General features: G+C 46.1%; 1 protein-coding gene across 4 annotated transcripts in view; it reads left to right on the top strand.

Moving 5' to 3' along the window:
• The window catches only part of ESYT3 (extended synaptotagmin 3), a 75,529-nt gene that overhangs the window by 25,149 nt on the left and 27,020 nt on the right, over window positions 1-23,360 (top strand). For 3 of the 4 annotated variants that reach the window (XM_044252265.1, XM_044252266.1, XM_044252264.1), the window contains exons 5-21: window positions 714-780; window positions 1,401-1,490; window positions 1,995-2,050; window positions 3,546-3,666; window positions 5,797-5,967; window positions 6,586-6,668; window positions 8,506-8,554; window positions 8,805-8,894; window positions 9,383-9,445; window positions 9,543-9,605; window positions 10,148-10,216; window positions 10,712-10,798; window positions 11,441-11,590; window positions 13,447-13,925; window positions 14,571-14,669; window positions 15,158-15,289; window positions 22,928-23,033. In XM_044252265.1, the coding sequence (XP_044108200.1) occupies window positions 714-780; window positions 1,401-1,490; window positions 1,995-2,050; window positions 3,546-3,666; window positions 5,797-5,967; window positions 6,586-6,668; window positions 8,506-8,554; window positions 8,805-8,894; window positions 9,383-9,445; window positions 9,543-9,605; window positions 10,148-10,216; window positions 10,712-10,798; window positions 11,441-11,590; window positions 13,447-13,925; window positions 14,571-14,669; window positions 15,158-15,289; window positions 22,928-23,033 (1,975 nt within the window). Of the gene's footprint in view, window positions 1-713; window positions 781-1,400; window positions 1,491-1,994; window positions 2,051-3,545; window positions 3,667-5,796; window positions 5,968-6,585; window positions 6,669-8,505; window positions 8,555-8,804; window positions 8,895-9,382; window positions 9,446-9,542; window positions 9,606-10,147; window positions 10,217-10,711; window positions 10,799-11,440; window positions 11,591-13,446; window positions 13,926-14,570; window positions 14,670-15,157; window positions 15,290-22,927; window positions 23,312-23,360 lie in introns of those variants that run through there. The other variant, XM_044252263.1, reaches the window with a different exon arrangement.

Genomic DNA, 23,360 nt, shown 5'->3' with positions numbered 1-23,360 from the left:
AAAGGTACCTCTTCTGAATGATGTTTGTAGCAAGCTGGAGTCTGAGAGAAGGGACATTCAATCCAGGAAGTCTTCTTGGAGGTGGTAAGGTTTTATTGTGCTTTAAAGGAGCAAGGATTAGGGGTTCGTGGGTGGCTCAGTCAGATGAGAGTCCGGCTCTGTTTGGGCTTAAGTTATGATTTCAACGGTGGTGGGGTCCAGCTCTGTGCTCAGTGAGGATTCTGCTTGAAGATTCTCTCCCTCTGCCCTTCCCCCATGTACTCACTTGTTCTCTCTCTCTAAAATAAATCAGTTTAATAAATAAATAATAGATAAATAAAGGACCAGTGATTAGCTCTGAAAGTTCCAGAATGTTGCATTCCTCTCCAGTGTCTTATTTTCATAGCTCAGAGGCTGGCACTGAGAGCATATCAGGTAGATAGGAGTCAGCTCTGGGAATACCTGTCCCCATCTGGGGGATGTGTGAAGATGATGGTTATTGGGCATGCCTGGCTCCAAGTCTCTGCCACCAGATCTACCAGGGTCCTCTGGCACACATGTAGCTTCTCAGCCAGCCCAGGCTTTGGCGGAGGCCATAGCCTGGTGATGCTGGGCGCAGGGTTGGTGACTGGATGCCTGAGCTTGGGCTGTATGGCCCGGGGCAAGTTTCCTGGTCTCTCTGACTGGTGGACCTGCCTTTCCTTTCGGCCTTCCTTCTCCCTCCCCACTTTCAGCTACATCGGGGACTGTGAGATCAGTGCAGAGCTGCAGAAGATACAGGCTGGTGTGAATGGGATTCAGGTATGTGGAACCTGGTGGCACTGCCCACCCCCCATGCCCCTGCTTCCTGCCCTTTGGGCAGGGGGAAGCAGGCTCACACTGGAGCAGGTAGCAGGGAAGGGGAGGACACCACACAGGGGCTGATCATCCCAAGACTCCAGGCCTGAGGTCACGCGGCTGGAAAGTGGTGACTGGGCTTTACCAATCTTCTGCTTGGCCCTGTGGCCCCACACCTGCCTCTGTAAGAGTCCCCCTCAGGGGGGTGGGAGCTGCCCAGGGACGGGAGAAGTTCTATTTATGGAGTGATGCAGAGCCAGTGCTTAGAAACTAGGTGGATGGAGGAGGGGAAAGAGCTTACGGCAGAGGTGGCGTACTGGCACCGGGGCCTGCCTGGCTGGGCTGGCTGGAGATTGGGGCAGGGTTGCAGACCCCTCAGGCTGGAGCACTAGCGGATGGCAGGGGCAGCTAGCTCATGGCCCTTGGTAGCCGGCAGAGGGGTGGCAGCCATGTGCAGGTTTCTGTCCCCTGAGGTGGCCCTGACATTTGGGGATGGCATGGGCATGAGCAAGACAGGTGGCCTTGGCTGAGTACAGGTGCAGGGAGAGGCTGAGGTCCTGCGTGCGTCCTCTGTGCCCATCCAGTTGCAGGGCACGCTGCGGGTCATCTTGGAGCCCCTCCTGGTGGACAAGCCCTTCGTGGGAGCTGTGACCGTGTTCTTCCTTCAAAAGCCGGTGGGTGCCAAGGAGAGACCTAGGCCTATTTTGGGGAGTAAGCACTCGCCTGCCGGGCCCCAGGTGCTAATGTGAACCCAAGAATAGAACTGCCTACACCAACCTAGACCCGGGTACCCCACACTCCTCATGTCCTGTCATCTTAGGTGGCCTGAGGTGCTCCACTCTGCTCTAAACCCAAAAGCAAGAAATAGCTCGCAAGAGTGGCTTGCCCAGGTCACACAGAGGGTCCAAGGTGGAGAGGAGTGTGTTTCTGAGACCCCTCAGTCCGGGCCAGCCTGTGGCCCTGTGCACAGCCCCACTCCTGTGTGGTCCCAGCAGGGAGGCGGTAGACTGAGGCCTGCATAAGACTAAGAGGTGCCTTCATTTGCCTGACACCCCCTTGGAGGTGCCCCCCACAGCGGCTGTGTTCTACATGCTGGTGGGTGCCAGAGGCTTGGCCAAGGGACTCAGCCTTGGGCTTCTGGCTTCTTCCAGTCTAACAGCCTCCCTCTGCCCCTGCAGCATCTGCAGATCAACTGGACAGGCCTGACCAACCTGCTGGATGCACCAGGAATCAAGTAAGTGCGCTGTGGGAACGGCGGGCAGACCCCCGGAGGGGGGCCCTCAGCAGTGGGCAGCCAGTGACTGGAGCTGCCCAGCGGCGGTGCCCTCCTTCCCGGCCCCTGCATATAGACTGGGGCTGGCACCAAGCTGGCCCTGCTCCGGAGGGAGGAGGGGTGGTGTGTTTGGAGGGGGAGCAGGAGGCCGGCAGTGCTGCTTGGGCCCTGCGGTTGGCAAGTGCTGCCCCCAGAACATGCAAGCACATATTCAAACGCACGGGCACACGCTGGCCAGTTGAGACGTCCTGGGGGAGGCCCTGGGGGCTACCGAAAGCACAGGCTCTGTAACCAGCCCCGGCCAGACCAGCCTCCTGGCTCGGTCACTCAGCACTGTGTGATTTCAGACAATTTCCTGTACCCCTCTGGGCTCTTCCTCCCTGAAAGGAGAGCCTGCTTCTTCTGTGTCATGGTTTTGGGAGAACACTCAGGTGTGTGCGGTGGCACAGTGGGCATGAATACACATGATGTCCTCCTTGCAGCTGCACTCCCCTCCCCCAGCCAAGTGGGTGGTGAGAAGCCCACAAGGCCTCACCCAACCATGGTCACAGGGGGCTGCTGTCACAGCAGAGGCTAGTGAAGAGAAGCCGGTCTGGGAGATTTCACATTCTGGGGACTGGATCTAGGGGCTGCTGCACGCAGGGCCTCAGGCCCCCAGGTAGGAGCAGAGGAGGGCTCTGACCCCACATGGACCCATGTCCCCATGAGGGAAGGATGGTTGGACTGACCAAGGCAAGCTGGGGCTTTCTGAGGTCAGGCACCTCCCCTGCCTGCAGGAGGGACCCCGGGCTCCCTCACTGAGGATGTTCTCCCCCCATCTTGGCCCCCTGGATTCAGAGAATCCACTTGTACGTGGTGTCGTTCAACAGATGTTTACTGAGTATCTAGTGTGTGCTAGTCCTGTTCTTGGCACTATCCTTGCTGCTCTACTGGGGAGAGAGAGTCAGGCAGTAAACAGAATTTTGATGGGATGTCAGGGAGTAGGAGGGCCACGGGAGCAAACACTTAGGTAGCACTTACTGTGCACCGGGCACCATTCTCTGCACTTTCCGTGTTTTAACTCCTTGTAACAACCCTAGGAGATAGTGTTAATATCCTCAGTTTAGAGATGAGGAAACTGGTCCAGAGAAGTCAGCGACTTACCCAAGGCCTCACAGCTCATGGGCGATGGAGCCAAGATTGGCACACAGGCTCCAGGTCGCCCCTCTTAGCTACCCCACCGTGATGCCTCAGAGAACAAAGCAAGATGGGGAAGAGGGGTGGTTGGGTGCTGTCAAAATGGAAGCCCACCTCCCCTCCAAGCCACGCAGGCTGGAGTCAGGGCTGGTCTCTCCCGGGCAGGGCCCAGCCCACCAACTCTGCTCCTGGTTCCAGTTCTGGGGCTGGGTGGTGGGGCAGGTAACCTGGGGGAAGGCAATGCCACCCCTCTACAGCTGGCCATGCCCACTGTCCCCAGTGAGGTGTCAGACAGCCTGCTGGAGGAACTCATTGCTGCCCACCTGGTACTGCCCAATCGTGTAACTGTGCCTGTGAAGAAGGGGCTGGACGTGACCAACCTGCTCTTCCCTCTGCCCTGCGTGAGTACCAGCACCAGCCACGGAGCACAGGGCCTGGGACTGAGGGATGGATGGGCCTGCAGAGGGAATGCATTCTCAGATGACAATTGTCTCTGTCCTGTGAGAGCATGGCTTCCTTATTCTATTGGAGGAAGACTGAATCTTGAGAAGGTTGACTAGTTTGCCCAAAGCCACCCATCTAGGGAGAGGCAGAGCCCAGGTGGCATTCCTTCCTGGATCCTGGTCCCAGCTACAGCCTGGATTGGGGACTGTGGGTAGTTACCCCCGTCCTGAGGAAACTCCAGGAGGCTCCCATCCTCTCTTCAGGGACATGAGGCTCCCCTGACTCCCATCATTTGGGGTGGAAAGAATCCCCAGGAGAAAATATTGAGTCAGCACAGGATGGGGGGCTTTATTGTGTGCTCAACCCCACTGCCCCCTCTATCCTGGGCCCCGATTGGGAGGCCTCTGAGGACAGACACATGGCCTCCCTACAGGAGGTGCCCTTTAGGACTGGCAGGGCTCAGGAGATGGGGACGTGCCCATTTCACCATCAGCGCAATGTCAGAGGCATCGGTCTGCTGCAGTGGCACACAGGGGAGGCCTGGGCTGTCCAGGGAGACAGAGTACAGGCGTCCTCACAGCCTTGCCATAGTGATGCGGGCTTTAGCCCGCACTGCGTGGGGCAATCTTAGAATAACAGTTCAATACCATCACCTGCATCACCATTACTGAAAACAGTCTGTCCTTGGGGTAGATTCCCAAGATGTCCTGGGAAGCTAGTATGATTTAAACTCACTTGGGATAGTTTTGTGTATTCGTGACAACTGGCCATGAATATTTACACTGACAGGTTTCATTCTATTTTCTATTTTTAGGGCTTAATTTTGACCATAACTTCCTTTTACCACCATGTAAAATATTTGCAAGCTTCTAAAATCTAATATAAAAAAAAATTCTGTTTCAAGGAGTCTGACTTCTATCCCTTGTTCCCTCCACCTAACCTCTACCCTCCTCCTATAAGTAACGGTTTATCCCCCTACTGTTCCTTTTCTAATGTGAGCAGTTGTGTGCATATCTAATTATATTCCCATTCCCCTTCTCTGATGGATGGCAATGAACTACAGTTTTCTCCACCTTGCTTTTATCACTCCATACGTCACGGGCACCACTCAGTGACAGCGTGGACAGGGCCCTTCTCCTCACAGCCACACTGTACTCCACGGCATGAGTGTGCTGTGTTACTTAGCTAGTTCTGATGGACAGCGAGTTGTGTCAGTCTTTGACTATTACCAATAGTGCTGTCATGAGTAGCCTTGTATGTGTCTTTTTATATTTTTACCAGTATCCTTTGAGAGCTAGCAGTGGGATTGCTGGGTCAAAGGATAAATGGAAATGTATCTCCCGGTATTTTTTTCTTTTACTTTAATTCCAGTATAGTTAATATACAGTGTTAGATTAGTTTCAGATGTAAAGTGATTCAGCAGTTCAGCAATTCCTCAGCGCTTATCATAAGTGTACACATATCTACTGATATTTAAAAAAAAACAAAAGAAGAAGAAAAACGGCTCCAGGCAGGAGCCCTTATTGGCCCCCCTGAATTGTATTTCCCAAGTCTTGTGGTTTGTTCTGCCTTAGGACAAAGCTGAATGTGGGGATGGAGTGGGAGTCAGTGCGGGGCCTTTATGAGCACAGGGACCCACTGCCCACAGCAGGCAGTCCCCACAGGGGAGAGTACCCCTGGGTGTCAGAAAAAAAATGACTTCAACTTGGTCTACATGCACGTTATTGGGCGGGGTGGGGAGGGTGAGGAGTATAGGAGGAAACCTCCTCAGATGGTGGTTGTTGGCACAGGAGGAAATGGCTGCAGTTAAACAAGCCAGTCACATGGCAGGTTGGAGCCAAGTGAGGTTAGGAAGGCCAGGAAGGGGGGCTGGGCATCATGATGCAATGGACAAAGCCCTGGGCCCTGATATCACTTGTTGTATGGCGAGGAGATTGCCAGATCTGGCTTCTGTTTTTCATCTGAACCTGGAGCAAGTGAGATTGGACTGGGATGATGTCTGATGGCTTTGGCCCCAGTGCTGTGGGCCTTGAGGGCTGGCACAGCTCAGGAAGCAGCTGTGAGCCCTGGGCTGGGGCATTTTCCAGGGAGTGATCAGAGTCCATTTGCTGGAGGCCGAGATGCTGGCTCAGAAGGACAGCTTCCTAGGGATCCGAGGCAAGTCAGACCCCTACGCCAAGGTGAGCATTGGCCTACAGCATTTCCGGAGTAGGACCATCTACAAGAACCTGAACCCCACCTGGAATGAGGTATTTGAGGTGAGGGTCTCCTAGCTACTTTTGATGCCCTCCAGGCTTCATGCTGGGTCATGCTGGGTCCGAACAAGGGAGGGCCTCACGTACCCATGGGCAACAGTAGGCCAGAGGAGTGGGCCGATTTCCCACATCCACCAGGCTTCCAGAGGGGGGCTGCTGTGGCCCTGCTGGAGGGAATTCCCACCTCCCTTCCCTACCAGACAGCTTGAAATTTTTCAAACCAGAGGAAAAGACAGAATCTGTTCTGCCCAGATCCTCTCAACCTCCCCTGCCAGAGCCTGACACCAGGAGCTTAATGTTCTCCCTTAAATTCACCCACAATTGCTACTACTTGAAAGGCAGTACACACAGCCTGTTTAGTGCTCCAGAAGCTGCGAGTCCCATGCAGAACACATAGCAGCACCATCCCGAGCACCCACCCAAATCCTCCCCATCCTGCAAGAGGACATTATTCCGTTCTTAGAGGTGGGATTCTTCAAAAGCACTGGAAGGCAGGAATACACCCAGGGCTCTGCACTGGCAGGTGGCAGAGCTGGAATTTGGTTCTCCTTGGGTCATGCTTGAGGTCTGCTTCATCAGCCATTATGGGCTGCAGACCAAGTCACCTGTCTTTCCTTACAGTTTATAGTGTATGAAGTCCCTGGGCAGGACCTGGAGGTGGACCTGTATGATGAAGATCCCGACAGGGATGACTTCCTGGGCAGGTGAGGAGGAGGGCTGAGCTGGGCCTGGGGGCACTGGGCTGGCCCTTGGGACACAACACCCCTGCTTCCACCTCAGTGACCTGCAATCCTGGCTTGGTTACACTGACACAGTGACTGTGTTAGGCAGCCAGCTGCATTGTTTCATGGTTCTACCGCTAACCTCCTTCCTAGAGGTCTGAGTGCCAGCCCTAAGCTGGGCCATGGGGATACTGAAGACCCCAAGGTCTGTGTACCATGGGCTCTGCTTCCTGCATTCCTAATGATGTAGAAGTCCCCATTTGGAACAGTCGTAGGGGCAAGGCTGGCGTGGATGGGCAGGTCCCCTGTGCCAACGAGCCCTGGCCACTTGCTCTGGGGAAGAACCCAAACTCAGGGCTGTGGGAGAACTGAAATGGCTAAGCTGGGGCTGGCTATAGAAACTCCAAATTTATATGTCTTTTGGCCCATTAGCCCCACTTCTAGGAATCTCCTGTGAAGTAAAAGCATTATACCTGAAATGCTCTACAATGAGCAAAACTGTGGTGGCAAAACAAAAAAGGCTGGAAACATGAATAGTCCGGAGCCTACCAGCCTCAGAGGACACTGGTTGAAAATGTGTGAATAAATTTGCCATTGCCAAACTACAGGATAGTCTGCCGCTTTTTTTTTTTTTTTAAGATTTTATTTATTTGACAGGCAGAGATCACAAGTAGGCAGAGAGGCAGGCAGATAGAGAGGTGGAGCAGGCTCCCTGCTGAGCAGAGAGTCCCATGCTGGGCTCGATCTCAGGACCTTGGGATCATGACCTGAGCCAAAGGCAGAGGCTTTAACCCTGAGCCACCCAGGCATCCCTATTCTGCAGCTTTAAAAAAATGATGAGTAGAAGGATCTGTGTGTATTGACCTGGAGGATGCCAGTATGGGGGTGGGGGAAGCAGTTGGAAGTGACCTGTGCAGTTTGATTCATTTCTGCAGGGAGGACTCTTGAGTACAGGTCTGTGTGAGCAGAGAAGAGCACGGAAGCCACACAGCAGGCTGTTCACACTGTTCATTCCAGGAGGTTGGGATTGGGAGGCAGAAAAGAGAGTTTTACCCAAATTTTCACACTGCTGTATTGTTTAGCTTATTTCCATGAACAGGTAATTTTAAAAGTAGAAACAAAGCAAAGTGTGAGGGACATGATCTGACAGCCTAAGAAACAGCTTACCACCAGATATTATTTTTCTTTTCATCTTAATGGAAAAAGCTGCAGGTTTTGTACTGTTGCAGATTAGAAGTCTGGCTTATGGTTGATGTTGTAACTGATTTCAAGTGTGTTCTGAGCTCAAGCATATTTCTAACACCTACACAGTCTCCCCACTGGCTATCGGGATCATCTATTTGGGCTTGGGTCGGATAGGTGGAGGCACACTGTGAGTGTAGCCAGTACCTCCTCTCACACCCATGCCAACTATACTTACCCCTTGGAGGGCATCTGGGGAGGTACTGGAGGGGCATTTGTGGTTGTTACAATGACTGTGGAAGGTGGTGCCACTGGCATTTAGAGGGCACAGGACAGGGAAGCTAAATTCCTGCAATGCATGGGCAGTTTTGTACAACGAAGAACCGTGCCATTCAAAACACCAGTAGTACCATCACAGAAATCCAGGGCCAGTGTGTCCAGTGTCTGGTCATTCTCCTCTGGGGATCGGAGCCACTTGCCTGCTCAGGCAGTAGCCCTGATAATCAGGCCTTCATTTGTTTGAGCTGCAAGTGGTCTCCCATTGGTTCCTTGAGATGGATAAGCTCCTGTCTTGAGGACTGCACTCACATCTGCTTCTTGCCTCCTTGGAGCTGAACTGACTTCCTGTGTATTCCAGCTTGCAGATCTGCCTTGGGGATGTCATGACGAACAGAGTGGTGGATGAGGTAGAGTTGGTGCCTATAACCTCCTCCCTGTGGACATCCTGGTTTCCATCTGTCCATAGGAGGACAGAAGCAATTCTATGACCACCTCTCCAGTCCCTCAAGCCAGAGCCCTTCCCCTCTGGGCTGGGTCACCTTTTCCCTAAAGCCACCTAATAAAGGTCCCTGAACTGAACTGCTTGAAGAGGGTCTGTAGCACCTCAGTGGCCCTTTCCCTGAGCTTTCCTCTCCCTTCTCACTCCCCACCTTACAGTGGTTTGTCCTGAACGACACAACCAGTGGGCGGCTGCACCTGCGGCTGGAGTGGCTTTCACTGATTGCCAACCCAGAAGCTCTGATTGAAGTGAGTGTGGCGTGTCAGTGCTCCCTAAAGGAAAGGTGTGTGAGTGTGGTGGCACGGGGGTGGGACTTCTGGCACAGCCGGTCCATGTGTGAGCTGTGGAAGGGGGCGAGATGAAGCCTCCATATCTCACTCACAGAATCCTCCAGCCAGCCCCTACCTTCTGCTGAACCTGTCTCTTAGCCTCATCTCCACACAGGGCAGCTCCTGATCTCTCAGCAGAGGCTGCCTGCCCAGGGAAGATGGGATCTTTAAAGGATGCTGGTGCTGGTCAGCCCAGTTCATGGGGAAGTCCACCCCTGTGTTTGACTTGAATCTGTCCTGCTGCAAATGTAAACACAGTCTCAACAAAAAGCTAGGTTGTGGGGAATCTTAGGGCTTGTCCAGAGTGCAAGTGCTGGCTGGCTTCCTTCTGCCATGAATGGGCTTCTCCAAAGCCAGTCTGTCTCCTGATGCTACAGCACTTACTGAGGGTCTATGTCTGTTTGTAGGACCAAGGTGGCCTTTCAACTGCCATCCTTGTGGTCTTCTTGGAGAGTGCCTGCAACCTGCCGGTGAGTGACAACATGACCAGTGTCACACCCTGCCTTGTGCCCATAACTTGCAAATGTCCAAGTGTCATTCATTTATCCTCTTCTTCATGTGCTATAGAGAAACCCTTTTGACTACCTGAATGGTGAATATCGAGCCAAAAAACTCTCCAGGTTCACCAAGGTAAGTGAAAGCAAGTCATGGCTCCTTTACCCCAGAGTAACCATAGCCTTGTCTTCTGGTTGATCATCTGTGCACCCACAGCCTACGGATGACAACAGTGCCATTCATTAAGTCTGCTGTGTGCCAGGCACTGGGCTTTACAACTTGTCCCCCACATTTATTATGCCTGAGCCCCATGATGAGTGTGTCTGTTTTTGCCATTTTACAAGTAGCATCCAGAAGGTTAAGCACCTGAGTCACAAGCTAAAGAGCCAGAACTTGACCATTTCCATAGCCCCAGGGAACAAGAGCCTGTGCCGGAACCAGGCCTAGCTCCCGGGTTCCTGTCATGAACTTGGAACCTCTCCTCCAGTTAACCCTATCCTGGTCCTTGCACAGCTTTGGCAGCCCAGGGCCCTGGGAGCATCATAGTAGCCTTCTTCTGAAGGGAAGCAACTGGTTGGCCCCAGGTCCCACTGAAGCTCTGGGAGCTGGGAGGTACACTGGGGTGGTGTCTCAAGCCAGTGGTGCCACTTCCATTGCTGTGGATTTGCCCCTCACAGAATAAAGTCAGCAGAGACCCTTCCTCCTATGTCAAGCTATCTGTAGGCAAGAAGACACACATGAGCAAGGTAAGACAGCTTGGTGTGTAGCCATGGGACAAAGAACTGGGGGCTCCACGCCTTTTCAAGGAGAGAAGAAAAGGTAAGGGAATTAGAGAACTGAATGCTTCGTGGGTGCCAGGTTACAACTGGGGCACTTTGTCTTCAGAATAGCCTCACTAAACAGTTCTATGGTTTAAGAATCTGAGGGTCAGAGATGACTGATTTGCCCAAGGGCACCTGCTAGAATGCAGCAGAAATCCTTTTGGTCTCCTCTCCTGGAAGTGAGCTCTAATGCTGCTGCTATGCTTTTCAGCTCCTGCAAAACTTGCTGGGAAAGCTCTCCTTGCCTTGAGTCTGGCTGCCCTGCTCTCATGTGTCCCCTAAATGGCAGAGTGTCAGGGTCTGACCCCTGGGCAGAGGCTGAGAAGGCTCCCATTGGGTGGCCAGCCGAAAGCAGAGGGTGCCAATATCCTGCTCTGCCCCTCCTGACCCTTCAATGATCTTTCTCTCTTCTGTCCCCAGACTTGTCCCCACAGCAAGGACCCAGTGTGGAGCCAGGTGTTTTCCTTCTTTGTGTCCAACGTGGCAGCTGAGGAGCTGCATCTGAAGGTTTGAAAGCTGGGCTCTTGGAACAAAGCTAATCAGTATCTAAGCCATGAGGGTGGGGAGCTTGATAATGCACCTTGAACAGGTTCTCCCAGCAGTAAAGTCAGCCCCTTTTCTGTGGGAGAGGGTGCAGAGGTCCCTCATCTTCATGAGCCTGGTGCCCAAGGACAGTGGGTAAGAGCTTGGAAGAACAAACCCTCAAGTCCCTTGGCTCTCCCTGCAAGAATCTTTCCAGTTGTTACCCAGCACCCAGAGTGGCCTATGTTGAGATCCTCCCAGGATCTTAGTGATGATGTACTTCTTTAAACAATAATTTAGCCTTCACAAAAGATCTGTGGAAAAGAGTTTCTTTATTTTACACATAAGCAAACAGAGGTACAAACAGTGACTTAGTCAAGAAATCTTAACAAAAAGGTAGATCTGGGATCTTTTCAGGCCCTTAGCCCATCAGTCCCTAAAGCCCCTGAGGCCCTGGGCATTTGCCTCATAGAGATCCAGCTGCCAGGTTTTCAGAACAGGACCAGAGGCCAATAGAAGCACAGTACTCGCTTACTGAAGTGAATGTAGACTTGAATGGGGCCCAGAGAGTGGTGGTGGTGGGTGTGGGTCTTGGTTCTCCTGTTTTGTGACTGGCCCACTGCCCAGGTTCTTGATGATGACCAAGAGTATGCTCTGGGAGTGCTGGAGATCCCCCTGTGCCAGATTCTACCCTATACAGACCTCACCCTCGAGCAGCGCTTTCAGTTGGACCACTCAGGCCTGGACAGCCTCATCTCCATGAGGCTGGTGCTTCGGGTAACTATCTCCTCTTGTTCCCTATGTTCCATGGCTCTGGCCATGGACAAGGCAGACTATCTTAGAACTAAGTACCTGCTCTTTGCTGAAAAGCTAGGAAATAGAACTATATTTTTCATCAACTTTGGAATATTGTCAGCCATTATCTCTTCAGATATTGGCTCTCCATTCTTTTAATCTTTAATTCTAGAACTCCTGCACTGGACCTTCTCCCCATCTCTTCTGTCTCCACCTGACCTTACTGTCTCTTGGTGCTACATTCTGATTTTCTCAGATATGTCTTCTAGACCACTAATTCTTTTAACTATTCATGGTTTTTATTTCAAAGGCTATTTTTTATTTCTATCTTTTCCAAATTCATTGTCTTTTTTCACTGTATTTTATTATCATGTTTATTATCATATTCATATTCTGTCTTTAACCATCTGAAAATATCTAGGCTATAATGTATACCTATAATGTGAATTCTATTATCTGAAGATCTTGAGAGTTGAGATCTTGACATTTGTTGTATCTGTTGATGCTTTTTCAGGGTGACTCATTTCTATGTTTGTTGACTTAGGTTGCAAACATATGTTGTATTCTTTTGTGACCTAGATTGAGTTTGCTTGCTTCCAAGGAGATTCTGTTTTGCTATAACCACGTACCTTGAGAGCCTTACAAACTAGGGTCCACTCTTAGGTTAATTTTTAAATTTTTAGGTTTCATGATTCCACAGGTATGACTATGAGCCAAAAATTCATATAAGACAGTCCTATAAGGTACCATATCCTCAGGAAAGTCTTCAGTTCACCCAGCAGAGTACAAGCAAGATGGACATAGTTCTTTGCAGTCTTTCCTTGAGCAGGGTGGAAATGTTTATCCTAGACTACTTTTTTCCCTAAAGAGACCCCACCTTCGTGGTTCCTACTTCAACTCAGCCTCACATTGACCTGAGGTCTCTTCTCCCCACCCCTTGGATTATTCAAGGTTGATAAATGACCCTAGGAAAGCTTAGCCTTTTTCAGTAACCCTAGGGGTTTTCCTTACTTTCTTGTAAATTTGGCTATGCATTTAAAAAAAAAATTTATTCGACAGACAGCCAGAGACGGAACACAAGCAGGGAGAGTAGGAGAGGGAGAAGCAGGCTTTCTGCCAATCAGGGAGCCCCATGTGGGCCTCGATCCCAGGATCCTGGGATCATGACCTGAGCAGAAGACAGCCGCTTAATGACTGAACCACCCAAGTGCCCCTTGGCTGTGCATTTAAAAAGGATGTTTGTTTCATTTTATTAGTCATTCCTACTGAGGCTTTTCAGAATAGAAAATTTTGACCATTATAGTGTTAGAAATGTAAGTTCCTAGAAATGGTCTTGATGACTGAGGGGCAAGGAGAAACACAATGGCTGAGGTTTGAAACTTTGTAGGAGCACAGGGATATGTGTGGACAGGAAACACATTTTAGGGAAAACAATGGTGAATAGGGTGACAGCTGGAAAAGGGCCAATCCAGAAGGCAGGGTGTGGTATCTGTGAAGGTGAAGGAGGTGTAGATTCTGAGAGTCCTTTGCAGAGAGGGACAGTACATGCTCTAACAATGAGCCAGGTCTGTGCCAGCCAGTGAGTGGGGGCAGGACTGAGTGCTCATGAAGACTCACTATTGAGGCAGGAATAAGGGAAAAAGAGAAAAAATGGTTATAGGGACCCAGGGGAAGAGAGAGGTTAAGGAAGATATGGGCGGGGTAGGGGGAAAATCCACTCAGAAATCCACTGTGTTGGGTAGTCAGGAAGGAACCGCTTCCCAGAAATTAACATGACAGCAGAGGAGGAGAAAGTGGATGTGGGGGGCCCAGCCCATAATCCTGTCATCTGCTTGCAGTTCCTGCGTGTGGAAGAACGAGAGATGGGGAGCCCATACACAGGACCTGAAGCCTTAAAGAAAGGTCCTCTGTTCATTAAGAAGGTGGACACCAACCAGGAACCCAAAGCCCCATCCCAGGGAGAATGCCCTGCAAATTTGCCATGCCCCCCAGATCCTGCTTCTGATACCAAAGAAACCTCCAAGAGCTCCATGTCAGCCACCAGTGCCACTATTGTTACCACTGAGCCCATGCCCCAAGAGACAGGCTCAGAGCCCAAAGGGTTCTGTGAGTCCTTGGGGAAGAAGAAGAGTTCGGGCACCATCTTCCTGACTGTCCCAGGCCCGCACTCTCCAGGGCCCATCAAGTCACCCAGACCTCTGAAATGCCCTGCCTCCCCACTCGCGTGGCCGCCCAAGAGGGTGGCTCCCAGCATGTCCTCGCTCAACTCCTTGGCATCCTCCTGCTTTGACCTGACAGATATCAGCTTCAACATTGAGTATGCACCTCTCTGCTTCATACTGTCTAAAACGACCTGTGTGAAAAATACATTCCTGAATGGAGAAGTAGATACAAACTCACATTTCTCTGCAAGTTCTGATCTTTTACAAAGTGGCTTCATGAGAGGCAGCATGGAATATGCTAGAAACCCAGGGCAAGGGGAGAACGAGAAAGTGCATTCCCACTGTAAAACAGGTGCTGGGCTTTGGTTGTTATGGTTCCTTACCACAGAAACACTTCCTGCATTCCCAAGTGTGGGATGCTATGGAAAACTTAGAATGTGGAAATAGATCCTCAATGGCTGCCATTTATTGTTAACTACGAGCTTAGCATGCAATTTAATTCCATCTTTACAATTACCCTATGAGATAGAAGTTAATATCATAAAGGTCAAATAACCAACAGTCTCACAGGAAATCATGGTATAAAAGCAGATCCCACTCCCGGGTTCATGTTCTTCCTACTGTGAAGTAGGACAGTCACATGTGAATGGATAGAACTGACTTCTGCCTGAAAGGAACCTCACTGAATTATTAACCCACATGGCTCTATGCTCCTAAAGCAGGACATGCTTCTGTCTCAGGGGCTGGGGGAGAGGCCAACACCTTTAATGGCAACAGAAGTAACAAACCTTTCTTTACAGAGGTGGGGATCTCAGGCAGTGGAGGCTGGGTGAGATTCAGCTCACTGTGCGTTATGTGTGTCTGCGGCGCTGCCTCAGTGTGCTCATCAATGGCTGCAGGTAATGGGGTGCTGGGGCAGGGCAAAGGCCTCAGGTGAATGAAAGGGTGGAGATGCTTAAAGTTATAGTGGGGGTGGACAAGTAATACACGAGGAAGAAGTGAGGTTTGAAGGCTGCAAGCTGTGAATGACAAGGTCTTCAGTGATGCTGATGGGCAGGCTCCAGAGCCAAGGACTTTGTTTAAATATAACTGCTGCAAAAACTGTCTGGGGTGACTTGGAGCCAGTACCTTTTCTCAAGTGTGAATCTCCAATTTCCTTTAGATGGGAAGTACTTGCTTTACTCCTGACTTTAAAAAACACGTGTTTTCAAAATCCGGCTTCTGTTGTTTTATCCTCCAAATTCTGCAGACTTTTGTTTTTTGGTCATCAACAGGGCATTTTTATCCACAAGCCATCTACTAAAGCTGAAGGGCTAGTACAGCCTCTCCAATGGAGTCCTTTCAGGGTTTGAAAACTTTCTTTCTAATGTCTTTGAAACCAAATCAGAAACCTGACACCCTGTACCAGCAGTGGAGCTGATCCCTATGTCCGTGTCTACTTGTTACCAGAAAGGAGGTGGGCAAGTCGTAAGAAGACCTCAGTAAAACGGAAGACCCTGGAACCCCTGTTTGATGAGACGTAAGTGAACCAAGCTCCCCTGCCTATGGAGTGTCTTCGTATCCCTTCAAGTATTTGCTGAGTGCCTGGCAAACCTGCCAGACGCTGTGAAGGGCTAGATCTATGGGCCTCAGAATAACATGTTCTACGCCTTCATGAAATTTCTATACATTAATGGGAGAAAAGGACTGCCAAGGCAGTTTAGCAAAACAACTACCAACTTTTCTTGCTCATAGAGGCTAAAATGTTCCTGATTATGAACTGTTCCACACTTTTTCTCTTTAAATGAAGCCTCTTTAGCGGTAAAAGGATTTAAATCTGGCCAAATATGTTTTCTTTAACTCTGTTTTAAAGTAGCAGTTAAAAACAAAACATATCTTAAAAACATATCTTAAACCCAGAGACCTAAAATTTCCTCTAAAGCTCCAAGCTCTGGAAGCTCTGTCTTCCCTTCTGCAACAAAGCATAGGCAACAAGTTGAAACAGATGTCCTTCCTGACTTGTCCACCCAATGTCCTTAGGTGCATGACTGATAAGAGTCTAATCACATTTCTTGCTTTTGATGGGTCACGTATGGCAAGTTTTATGTGAAATATTCTGTACCTTGAGGTCAACTTGAAGTCAAGAAGTCAAAATCTCATTATTGCTTCCTTCTCCTTCAGAATCCTAACAAAAGACATCTGGGGAGATAATACACCTGTTAATTATTTCCTCTTATCTTGGTCAGTAATTACTCATTTTAAAAGAGCTGCATTGGATGCTCTTTGGGCCTTGTCTAAGAACTAATACATTCCCTTTAAGAGCTTCACTTGGAGTTGATATCAAGAAAGGGTTTAGGAGAGAGAGAATCTATTATTTATTGAACACCTTATGCCAGGCACCATCCTATATTCTAGAGCCACACAAGTAAAAGACTTTGCACTCAAAGAGAGCTATGACACAATTATAAAAGGATTTCACAATTGCTATGTGAGAACACAAGAGGGAGAGGTTTGACATTTGGCTTTTGTGACAAACAAACCTGATCTGTTAGTAAATCTCTCTCAATATTGTAACAATAAGATATGGCCAGGTTATCTGAAGGGCAGACTTGGCAACCTCCACCCTAACAGTAAACCTAGAAGTAAGGAGCCTGGACATCTCTTGTGAGTGCATGACCCATACTAAGACTCATTATAATTAAAATGTCAAAAGTTAGCAGTAAAGGGAGAATCTTAAAAACAAGAGAAAAACTTGTTACATATAAGGGAACCCCTTTAGATAACCAGAAGATTTTTCAGCAGAAACTTTGCAGGCCAGAAGGGGTGGCCTGCAAAGTGCCAAAAGAAAAAACTCCCAACCAAGAATACTCTACCTGGCAAAGCTGTCATTAAGAATTGGAGAGACAAAAGTTATTATCACTGGACTGCCCTTAAGGACTTTGTAAGCAGAAAAGAAAAACTGCTAATTAGTAACAAGAAGACATATAAAGGTATACATCTCACTGGTAAAGGCAAATATATAGTAAAGGTAGTGGATTAATCACGTATAAAGCCAGTATGAAGGTTAAAAAACAAAAGTACTAAAAATAACTACCACTATAGTGATATAGGGATATAATAAGCTATAAAATATGGCAGGGCTAGGTAGAAGCTTTAGAATCTTTTTAAAAAATATTTATTTATTTATAAAAGATTTTATTTATTTATTTGACAGAGATCATAAGTAGGCAGAGAGGCAAGCAGAGAGAGGGGGAAAGCAGGCTCCCTGCTGAGCAGAGAGTCCAATGTGGGGCTCGATTCCAGGACCCTGAGACCATGACCTGAGCTGAAGGCACAGGCTTAACCCACTTAGCCACCCAGGCGCCCCTAGAATCCTTTCACACTTAAGATATTATCAACTTAAAAAAGAGCATTCTATGTAAGCCTCAGTGTAACCACAAAGCAGTAACCTACAGTAGGTACACAAAACGTAAAAAGAAAGTAATCTAAGCGTACCACTAAAGAAAGTCCTAAAACTACAATGGAAGAGAGCAAAAGAAGGAATAGAAAGGGACTACAAAACTGCCAGAAAAGCACAAAATGGCATTGAGTACTATTAATATAAACTATCAATAGTTACTTTAAAGATTTTTATTTATTTATTTGACAGAGAGAGATCACAAGTAGGCAGAGAGGCAGGCAGAGAGAGAGAGGAGGAAGCAGGCTCCCTGCTGAGCAGAGAGCACAATGCAGGACTCGATCCCAGGACCCTGAGATCATGACCTGAGCCGAAGGCAGCAGCTTAACCCACTGAGCCACTCAGGCGCCCATATCAAGTTACTTTAAATATAAAACTCTCCAATCTAAAGACACAGAGTGGCTGAAAGGATAAAAAAACAAGACCCATCTATGTGCAGTCTGTAAGATACTCATTTCACACACAAACTGATAGTAAAGGGATGGGAAAAGATATTCTAAGGAAATAGAAACTAAAAGAAAACTGGGGTAGCTATACTTCTCTCAGACAAAATAGACTAGAAAACAAACACTGTAGGGGCGCCTGGGTGGCTCAGTCGCTAAGCATCTGCCTTCAGCCCAGGTCATGATCCCAGGGTCCTGGGATTGAGCCCTGCATCAGGCTCTCTGTGCGGCAGGAAGCCTGCTTCTCCCCCTCCAACCCCCTCTGCTTGTGTTCCCTCTCTCACAAATAAATAAATAATAATCTTAAAAAAAAAAAAAAAAACCAAGCACTATAATAAGAGATGAAACAGGCATTACATAATGATAAAGAAGTCAATCCCAGGGACGCCTGGGTGGTGCAGTTGGTTGGACGACTGCCTTCAGCTCAGGGCGTGATCCTGGAGTCCCGGGATCGAGTCCCACATCAGGCTCCCAGCTCCATGGGGAGTCTGCTTCGCTCTCTGACCTTCTCCTCCCTCGTGCTCTCTCTCACTGTCTCTCTCTCTCAAATAAATAAAATAAAATCTTAAAAAAAAAAAAAAAGAAGTCAATCCCATAAGAGGATCTAACATTTACAGATATTTTGCATCCAACGTAGGAGCAGCTAAATACATAAATATTAATAGACCTAAAGGAAGAGATAGCAATACAATACTAGTAGGGAACTTTGATATCCCACTTATATCAATGGTAGATCATCCAGACAGTCAATAAGGACATAGCAGCCTTAAATGACATTTTAGAGCACTGGGATCTAACAAATAGATACAGAATATTTCATCCATTCATACAGAATATATGTTCTTTCCAAGTGTACATGGGACAATCTCTAAGATCATATGTAGGTCACAAATTAGTTTTCTTAAATTTATTAAGACTTGTAATTTTTATCAAGCATCTTCTCTGACCACAAAGGTATAAAACTAGAAATGAAGAACAACAAATAAACCAGAAAATTCACAGTTTGTTACAATTAAACACCATGCTATGGAACAACCAACAGGTCAAAGAAGAAATAAAAAATATCTTCAGACAAATGGAAAATACAACTTGCCAAATTTGTGGAATGCAGCAAAAGAAGTTCTAAGAGGAAAGTTCATAGTAATAAATGCCTACATCAGTAAACAATAAAAATCTCAAACAACCTCAGTTTATATCTCAAGGAACTATAAAGAATGAAGAAAGCCCAAAGATAGCAGAAGAAAGGAAATAAAAATCAGAACAGAAATAAACTATAGAAATAGAGACCAAGGGACACCTGGGTGGCTCAGTTGGTTAAGTAGCTGCCTTCGGCTCAGGTCATGATCCCAGCGTCCTGCGATCGAGTCCCACATCAGGCCCCTTGCTCGGCGGGGAGCCTGCTTCTCCCTCTGCCTCTGCTGCCACTCCGCCTGCCTGTGCTCGCTCGCTCACTCTCTCTGGCAAATAAATAAATAAATAAATAAAATCTTTAAAGAAAAAAAAAGAAATAGAGACCAAGAAAATAGAAAAGATTAATGAAACTAAAATTTGGTTCTCTGGAAAGATAAAACTTTCTTTAGTTTTCTGTCATTAAGACTCCTCAAGAAAAAACACAAAATCAGAAATGAAAGAGACATAACTAATATCACAGGAGTCTAAAGGATCATGAGACCACTCTGAACAAAATTATATGCTAACAAATTTGACAAGCTAGAAGAAATGGGTAAATTCTTAGAAACATACAACCAAGACTGAATAATGAATAGAAAATCTGAACAGACCAATTAGTAATAAGGAGACTGAATCAGTAGTCAAAAATCTCCAAACAGAGGCACCTGGGTGGCTTAGTCATTAAGTGTCTGCCTTCAGCTCAGATCGTGATCCCAGGGTCCTGAGATCAAGCCCTGCATCAGGATCACCACTCCCAGGAAGGCTGCTTCTCACTCTCCCATTCCCCCTGCTTGTGTTCCTTCTCTTGCTGTGTCTCTGTCAAATAAATAAATAAAATCTTTAAAAAAATAAAAATCTCCCAACAAACAAAAGTCCAGGACCCAGTGGCTACCAAACACTCAAACAATACCAATCCTTTTCAAACTCTTCAAAAACAAACAAAAACAACAGCAGCAACAAAAAACAAATAAAAAAACAGAAGAGGGAACACTTCCAAACTCCTTTCACAAGGCATTATCCTGATATCAAAACCAAACAAGGATACAAGAAAAAATTACCCTCTATGAACATAGATGCAAAAATCTTCAACAAAATATTAGAAAGCTGAATTCTATAATAAAAGGATCATACATCATGATCAAGTGGGGATCCCAGGATGCAAGGATGATTCAGTATCCAACTGCAAGTCACTATAAAACATCAAATTAACAAATCATATGTTCATCTCAATGGATGCAGATAAAACATCTGACAAAATTCTACATCCATTTATGATAAAACTGTCAACAAAGTGGGTAGAGGGGAAACATATGTCAACATAATAAAGGCCACAGGGGACAAGTCCACAATTAACATGATAATATGGGGTGAAAACCTGAAATCTTTTCCTCTAAGATCAGAAACAAGACAAGGATGCCTATTCTTGCCAGCTTTTTAGTTTTGGAAGTCCTTGTCAGAGCATATAAGCAAGAAAAACAAAAGGCATCCAGATTGAAAAGGAAGAAGTAAAAGTATCACTGTTCACAGATAACATGGCATTATAGAAAACCCTAAAGATTCCACCAAAAAAACATTAGAACTAATCAACAAATTCAGTAAAGCTGCAAGATATAAAATATATAAAAATCTGTTGTATTCTAAGCACTAAAAATGAATTATCAGATAAATTAGAATACAATTCCATTTATAGTTGCATCAAAAAGAATACCTACATATAAATTTAACCAAGGAGATGAAAGATCTGTACATTGAAAGCTGTAAGACATTAGTGAAAAAAACTGAAGACAACACAAATAAATGGAAGGATAGTTACTGCTCATAGAATGGAAGAATTAATATTAAAATGTCCATACTACCCAAAGCAATCTACAGACTTAATGTAATCTCTTTCAAAATTCCAATGGCATTTTTCACAGAACAAATCCTAAAATTGGTGTGGAATAACAAAAACCCCAAAGCAATCTTGAGAAAAAAGCTCAAGGAATTACACTACTTGATATAAAACTCTGTTAAAAAGCTATAGCAATCAAAGCAGTATGGTTTTGGCATAAAAACAGACACAAAGATCAATGGAAGAAAACAGCTTAGAAATAAACTGGCACATACATGGTCAATTAATTTTTGACAACAGTCAATTAATATGACAACTTATACAATGGGGAAAGGACTGTTTCTTCAATAAATGGTGGTGGGAAAACTGAACGGCCACATTTAAATGAGTGAATGAAACTGGACCACAATCTAACATTATACACAAAAAATAAACTCAATATGGATTAAAGACTTGAATGTAAGACCAGACCATAAAACACCTAAAAGAAGATATAGGCAATAAGCTCCTTGGCACTGAACTTGATGATTTTTTAACTTTAACAAAAGCAAATAATTTTTTTAACTTTAAAAAAAAGCAAAAATAAGTGAAACTACCTCAAACTAAAAAGTTTCTGCACAGGCAAAGAAAACTTAACAAAATGAAGAGGCAACCTATTGAATGGGAGAAAATATCTGCAAACCATTTATCTGGTAAGGGGTTAATATTCAAAATATCCAAAGAACTTACACAATTTGAAAGCAAAAAAAAAAAAAAAATCTGATTTAAAGATAGAGAACTGAACAGACATGTTTCCAAAGAAGACATACAGATGGCCAATAGACACATGAAAAGGTGCTCAATATCACTAATCACCAGAGAAATGCAAATCAAAACCACAGTGATCTATCACCTCATATCTATTAGAATGACTATTACCAAGTGTTGGTGAAAATGTGGAGAAAGAGAACCTTGTGCACTGATCGTGGGAATGTAAATTGGCACAGGCACTACGGAAAAGTGTGGAGATGCATCCAAAAATTAAAAATAGAACTACCATATGATCCACTAATTCCACTTCTGGATATTTATCCAAAGAAAATGAAAACACTAATTCAAAAGCACATACATACTTCCATGCTTGCTGTGACAGTATTTACAACAGCCAAGACATGGAAGCTGTTTAAGTGTCCACTGATGGATGAATGGATAAAGAAAATGTGGCATATACACAGTGGAATATTATTTGGCCATAAAAAATCTTGCCATTTGCAGAAACACAGATGGACCTTTAGGGTATTATGCTAAGTGAAATAAGTCAGACAGAAAAAAATTCTTACTGTATGATCTCACTTGTATGTGGAAATCTAAAAGAAACAAAAAACCCATAAAAGAGCAAACAAAAGATGCCAAGCTCCTGAATATAAAGAACAGATTGGTAGTTCGTGTGTGGCAGGAGGGAGAAGAGGGGTAGAGATAAGGGGGTCAGGTCAAATGGAACAAATTTCCATTTATAAAATGATGTATTGAGGAAATAATGTACAGCATGGTGATCCTATTTAATAATATATTACATATTTTAAAGTAGCTAGGAGAGTGGATCTTAACAGTTCTCATCACAAGAAAAAAAATTTTTTAACTATGTATAGTGATTAATGTTGACTTACAGTGATCATTTTGCAATATATACAAATATCAAGTCATTGTTAAACACTTGAAACTAATGTTCCCTTACCTCAAAAACAAAAAACCAAAAAACTACCTATAAGAATTCCAGTGGCCTCTTGTGAGTTTATGACAAAGCTTGTACCCTAAGATTCCTCGGCCTTACTCCACAGGCAGAAAGGGGAAGGTCCACTGTTTTCTATGAAGCTCCAATACACCTGACTATTCAGCATCCTAGTCCTTAGCTGGTCAGAAAAAACAAAAGAGATAGGGGTTGAGGTGGTCCTAGGAGTATACACTGTTGAAGGGGCAGCTGAAGGAAAGGCAACCAGGGTAGGCTCAGAGAAAGAAACCCCGAAACATAGTAGTTCAAACAGTCCAAGGCCTTCACAGAGAGGCAAACAGTCTCTTGATACTTCTAGAGCTTGTGATTAGCATAGGACAGTGATTACCTGTAATAATGATCCACTGAATATCTGCTATGAGCTAACACTATTCTAAATGGTCCCCAGAATATATTTTCTATTTTAAAAGTAGGAAAATGGATCAAACACTTCAGATTTTCAAAATGATTAAAATATGTAAATCTAAAAAAGAAGAGTAAATCTCACTTTGACTTTTTGCATCTTTAAGATTTGAATTTTTTGTTCCCATGGAAGAAGTAAAGAAGAGGTCACTAGATGTTGCAGTGAAAAACAGTAGGCCACTTGGCTCACACAGAAGGAAGGAGCTAGGAAAAGTAAGTACAAGAGGGACTCTTGGTACTCTGCCTCCCCCAGCACTCTACCTGGAGTTCACTGGTGGAACACCTTGCAGAAATTCTGATGGTATCATCTGGCTGTTACCAGAACTGGCTTCAAGGAGGTTAGAGCCTCATTGGGAGGTTTTGGGGGTGGAGGGTATTTTAACATTGCTGAAAGTAAAACAGGTGGGTAAATTAATATGATAAATACTATTTTAACAAGTTGGAGAATCTATCCAAACTCATCATTGCACAAGTATTTGAACATCTACTAAGTTTGTTTTGAAAAATACAGCACTATTATGTGAAGCTTGGGTCCCATTA

The sequence above is a fragment of the Neovison vison genome, chromosome 6 (genome assembly GCF_020171115.1).
Source record: "Neovison vison isolate M4711 chromosome 6, ASM_NN_V1, whole genome shotgun sequence".
NCBI lineage: Eukaryota > Metazoa > Chordata > Mammalia > Carnivora > Mustelidae > Neogale > Neogale vison.
Note: the sequence above shows the minus strand (reverse complement) of the source record. Positions and strands in the feature narration are given on the sequence as shown.